At 36.5% G+C, this 6,000-nt stretch overlaps 1 protein-coding gene across 1 annotated transcript in view; it reads right to left on the bottom strand.

Moving 5' to 3' along the window:
• Nucleotides 1-734: 734 nt before the first annotated feature.
• The window catches only part of slc9a7 (solute carrier family 9 member 7), a 61,897-nt gene continuing 56,631 nt past the window's right edge, over nucleotides 735-6,000 (bottom strand). Inside the window, exon 16 of the mRNA XM_072439369.1 lies at nucleotides 735-1,035. Coding sequence (XP_072295470.1) covers nucleotides 775-1,035 — 261 coding nt within the window. The 3' untranslated portion in view covers nucleotides 735-774. The remainder of the gene's footprint in view (nucleotides 1,036-6,000) is intronic.

The following is a 6,000-nucleotide window of genomic DNA, read 5'->3' as shown; positions in this document are numbered from 1 at the left end:
AGATCCTGGGTCGTTGTGGTCAGATCATGGAGATCCTGGGTCGTGTAGGTCAGATCATAGAGATCCTGGTCGTGTAGGTCAGATCATGGAGATCCTGGGTCGTGTAGGTCAGATCATAGAGATCCTGGGTCGTTGTGGTCAGATCATGGAGATCCTGGGTCGTTGTGGTCAGATCAAGGAGATCCTGGGTCGTGTAGGTCAGATCATGGAGATCCTGGGCCGTTGTGGTCAGATCATGGAGATCCTGGGTCGTTGTGGTCAGATCAAGGAGATCCTGGGTCGTGTAGGTCAGATCATGGAGATCCTGGGTCGTTGTAGGTCAGATCATGGAGATCCTGGGTCGTTGTGGTCAGATCAAGGAGATCCTGGGTCGTGTAGGTCAGATCATGGAGATCCTGGGCCGTTGTGGTCAGATCATGGAGATCCTGGGTCGTTGTGGTCAGATCATGGAGATCCTGGGCCGTGTAGGTCAGATCATGGAGATCCTGGGTCGTTGTGGTCAGATCAAGGAGATCCTGGGTCGTTGTGGTCAGATCATGGAGATCCTGGGTCGTTGTGGTCAGATCATGGAGATCCTGGGTCGTGTAGGTCAGATCATGGAGATCCTGGGTCGTTGTGGTCAGATCATGGAGATCCTGGGTCGTTGTGGTCAGATCATGGAGATCCTGGGTCGTGTAGGTCAGATCATGGAGATCCTGGGTCGTTGTGGTCAGATCATGGAGATCCTGGGTCGTTGTGGTCAGATCATGGAGATCCTGGGTTGTTGTGGTCAGATCATAGCTGGTCTTGTGTGGGGAACACCAGTCTTGTCCCTCTGCTCAGTAGCTCCTGGTCTCTGGAGTCCAGGTCTCTCTCCAGAGCTTCCTCTGAGGTGCTGCCGCTCCTCTTTCCGTTCACACTCCAGCTCGTCCCTCCGTCCTGAGTGTCCTCCCTGGAACTGGACGTCCCGTTAGCCGTGAGGGACGTGTCTCCAAACATGAAGGTCAGATCCTGGGCGTTATGGATGAGGTCTGGGTCTCTCAGCTGATCGTCGTCCTGGAAACACAGTGACAACATGAGGCTATGGTCCAGCTAATAGTTCTAGTTCAACATAAATATTCTTTTATTTATGCAAATACTTTGGGGAGATTAATCGTTTCGTAGAAAAGCATTTTTTGGGGAAAAATGCCAAAGACAAAACTTTTGTTTTATATAGATTTTATTTTTACATGAAAACTTTTCTTTGTCGTTCCCGCTGCTTTTTAAGAATGTACCACATACTTAAAGTATTGTACTGTAAGTATTGTAGTACCACATACTTAAAGTACTGTAGTACCACATACTGTAAGTATTGTACCGTAAGTATTGTAGTACCACATACTTAAAGTATTGTACTGTAAGTATTGTAGTACAACATACTTAAATTACTGTAGTACCACATACTGTAAGTATTGTAGTACCACATACTGTAAGTATTGTAGTACCACATACTGTAAGTATTGTAGTACAACATACTTAAAGTACTGTAGTACCACATACTGTGAGTATTGTAGTACCACATACTGTAAGTATTGTACTGTAAGTATTGTAGTATCACATACTGTAAGTATTGTACTGTAAGTATTGTAGTACAACATACTGTAAGTATTGTAGTACCACATACTGTAAGTATTGTAGTACCACATACTGTAAGTATTGTAGAGTATTGTAGTACCACATACTGTAAGTTTTGTAGTACCACATACTGTAAGTTTTGTAGTACCACATACTGTGAGTATTGTAGTACCACATACTGTAAGTATTGTACTGTAAGTATTGTAGTATCACATACTGTAAGTATTGTAGTACCACATACTGTAAGTATTGTAGTACCACATACTGTAAGTATTGTAGAGTATTGTAGTCCAGCATACTGTAAGTATTGTAGTACAACATACTGTAAGTATTGTAGTACCACATACTGTAAGTATTGTAGTACCACATACTGTAAGTATTGTAGAGTATTGTAGTCCAGCATACTGTAAGTATTGTAGTACCACATACTGTAAGTATTGTAAAGTATTGTAGTACAACATACTGTAAGTATTGTAGAGTATTGTAGTGCCACATACTGTAAGTATTGTAGTACCCCATACTGTAAGTATTGTAGTACCACATACTGTAAGTATTGTACTGTAAGTATTGTAGTATCACATACTGTAAGTATTGTACTGTAAGTATTGTAGTACCACATACTGTAAGTTTTGTAGTACCACATACTGTAAGTTTTGTAGTACCACATACTGTAAGTATTGTAAAGTATTGTAGTACCACATACTGTAAGTATTGTACTGTAAGTATTGTAGTACCACATACTGTAAGTATTGTAGTACCACATACTGTAAGTACTGTAGTACCACATACTGTAAGTATTGAACTGTAAGTATTGTAGTACCACATACTGTAAGTATTGTACTGTAAGTACTGTAGTACCACATACTGTAAGTATTGTAGAGTATTGTAGTACCACATACTGTAAGTTTTGTAGTACCACATACTGTAAGTTTTGTAGTACCACATACTGTAAGTATTGTAGAGTATTGTAGTACCACATACTGTAAGTATTGTAGTACCACATACTGTAAGTATTGTAGTACCACATACTGTAAGTATTGTAGAGTATTGTAGTACCACATACTGTAAGTTTTGTAGTACCACATACTGTAAGTATTGTAGTACCACATACTGTAAGTATTGTAGAGTATTGTAGTACCACATACTGTAAGTTTTGTAGTGCCACATACTGTAAGTATTGTAGTACCCCATACTGTAAGTATTGTAGTACCACATACTGTAAGTATTGTACTGTAAGTATTGTAGTATCACATACTGTAAGTATTGTACTGTAAGTATTGTAGTACCACATACTGTAAGTTTTGTAGTACCACATACTGTAAGTATTGTAAAGTATTGTAGTACCACATACTGTAAGTATTGTACTGTAAGTATTGTAGTACCACATACTGTAAGTATTGTAGTACCACATACTGTAAGTACTGTAGTACCACATACTGTAAGTATTGTACTGTAAGTACTGTAGTACCACATACTGTAAGTATTGTAGAGTATTGTAGTACCACATACTGTAAGTTTTGTAGTACCACATACTGTAAGTTTTGTAGTACCACATACTGTAAGTATTGTAGAGTATTGTAGTACCACATACTGTAAGTATTGTAGTACCACATACTGTAAGTATTGTAGAGTATTGTAGTACCACATACTGTAAGTTTTGTAGTACCACATACTGTAAGTATTGTAGTACCACATACTGTAAGTATTGTAGAGTATTGTAGTACCACATACTGTAAGTTTTGTAGTACCACATACTGTAAGTATTGTAGTACCACATACTGTAAGTATTGTAGAGTATTGTAGTACCACATACTGTAAGTTTTGTAGTACCACATACTGTAAGTATTGTAGTACCACATACTGTAAGTATTGTACTGTAAGTACTGTAGTACCACATACTGTAAGTATTGTACTGTAAGTATTGTAGTACCACATACTGTAAGTATTGTAGTACCACATACTGTAAGTATTGTAGTACCACATACTGTAAGTATTGTAGTACAACATACTTAAAGTACTGTAGTACCACATACTGTGAGTATTGTAGTACCACATACTGTAAGTATTGTACTGTAAGTATTGTAGTATCACATACTGTAAGTATTGTACTGTAAGTATTGTAGTACAACATACTGTAAGTATTGTAGTACCACATACTGTAAGTATTGTAGTACCACATACTGTAAGTATTGTAGAGTATTGTAGTACCACATACTGTAAGTTTTGTAGTACCACATACTGTAAGTTTTGTAGTACCACATACTGTGAGTATTGTAGTACCACATACTGTAAGTATTGTACTGTAAGTATTGTAGTATCACATACTGTAAGTATTGTAGTACCACATACTGTAAGTATTGTAGTACCACATACTGTAAGTATTGTAGAGTATTGTAGTCCAGCATACTGTAAGTATTGTAGTACAACATACTGTAAGTATTGTAGTACCACATACTGTAAGTATTGTAGTACCACATACTGTAAGTATTGTAGAGTATTGTAGTCCAGCATACTGTAAGTATTGTAGTACCACATACTGTAAGTATTGTAAAGTATTGTAGTACAACATACTGTAAGTATTGTAGAGTATTGTAGTGCCACATACTGTAAGTATTGTAGTACCCCATACTGTAAGTATTGTAGTACCACATACTGTAAGTATTGTACTGTAAGTATTGTAGTATCACATACTGTAAGTATTGTACTGTAAGTATTGTAGTACCACATACTGTAAGTTTTGTAGTACCACATACTGTAAGTTTTGTAGTACCACATACTGTAAGTATTGTAAAGTATTGTAGTACCACATACTGTAAGTATTGTACTGTAAGTATTGTAGTACCACATACTGTAAGTATTGTAGTACCACATACTGTAAGTACTGTAGTACCACATACTGTAAGTATTGAACTGTAAGTATTGTAGTACCACATACTGTAAGTATTGTACTGTAAGTACTGTAGTACCACATACTGTAAGTATTGTAGAGTATTGTAGTACCACATACTGTAAGTTTTGTAGTACCACATACTGTAAGTTTTGTAGTACCACATACTGTAAGTATTGTAGAGTATTGTAGTACCACATACTGTAAGTATTGTAGTACCACATACTGTAAGTATTGTAGTACCACATACTGTAAGTATTGTAGAGTATTGTAGTACCACATACTGTAAGTTTTGTAGTACCACATACTGTAAGTATTGTAGTACCACATACTGTAAGTATTGTAGAGTATTGTAGTACCACATACTGTAAGTTTTGTAGTGCCACATACTGTAAGTATTGTAGTACCCCATACTGTAAGTATTGTAGTACCACATACTGTAAGTATTGTACTGTAAGTATTGTAGTATCACATACTGTAAGTATTGTACTGTAAGTATTGTAGTACCACATACTGTAAGTTTTGTAGTACCACATACTGTAAGTTTTGTAGTACCACATACTGTAAGTATTGTAAAGTATTGTAGTACCACATACTGTAAGTATTGTACTGTAAGTATTGTAGTACCACATACTGTAAGTATTGTAGTACCACATACTGTAAGTACTGTAGTACCACATACTGTAAGTATTGTACTGTAAGTACTGTAGTACCACATACTGTAAGTATTGTAGAGTATTGTAGTACCACATACTGTAAGTTTTGTAGTACCACATACTGTAAGTTTTGTAGTACCACATACTGTAAGTATTGTAGAGTATTGTAGTACCACATACTGTAAGTATTGTAGTACCACATACTGTAAGTATTGTAGTACCACATACTGTAAGTATTGTAGAGTATTGTAGTACCACATACTGTAAGTTTTGTAGTACCACATACTGTAAGTATTGTAGTACCACATACTGTAAGTATTGTAGAGTATTGTAGTACCACATACTGTAAGTTTTGTAGTACCACATACTGTAAGTATTGTAGTACCACATACTGTAAGTATTGTAGAGTATTGTAGTATCACATACTGTAAGTATTGTACTGTAAGTACTGTAGTACCACATACTGTAAGTATTGTACTGTAAGTACTGTAGTACCACATACTGTAAGTATTGTACTGTAAGTATTGTAGTACCACATACTGTAAGTATTGTAGTACCACATACTGTAAGTATTGTAGTACCACATACTGTAAGTATTGTAGAGTATTGTAGTACCACATACTGTAAGTATTGTAGTACCACATACTGTAAGTTTTGTAGTACCACATACTGTAAGTATTGTAGTACCACATACTGTAAGTATTGTAGTACCACATACTGTAAGTATTGTAGTACCACATACTGTAAGTATTGTAGTAGGGAAACAGAAGTGAATGGAGGAGGAAACAATAAGGAGGACAAATTTCCCTACGGGACAATGAATAAACATCATAAATTGTGGTCGACTTTGTCTCGCTATAGAAA

The sequence above is a fragment of the Eucyclogobius newberryi genome, unplaced genomic scaffold (genome assembly GCF_026437365.1).
Source record: "Eucyclogobius newberryi isolate DKJ021-1_F unplaced genomic scaffold, fEucNew1.0.hap1 SCAF_9, whole genome shotgun sequence".
Classification (NCBI taxonomy): Eukaryota; Metazoa; Chordata; class Actinopteri; order Gobiiformes; family Gobiidae; genus Eucyclogobius; species Eucyclogobius newberryi.
The sequence above is the reverse complement of the archived record's forward strand: the minus strand, read 5'-3'. Positions and strand labels throughout refer to the sequence as shown.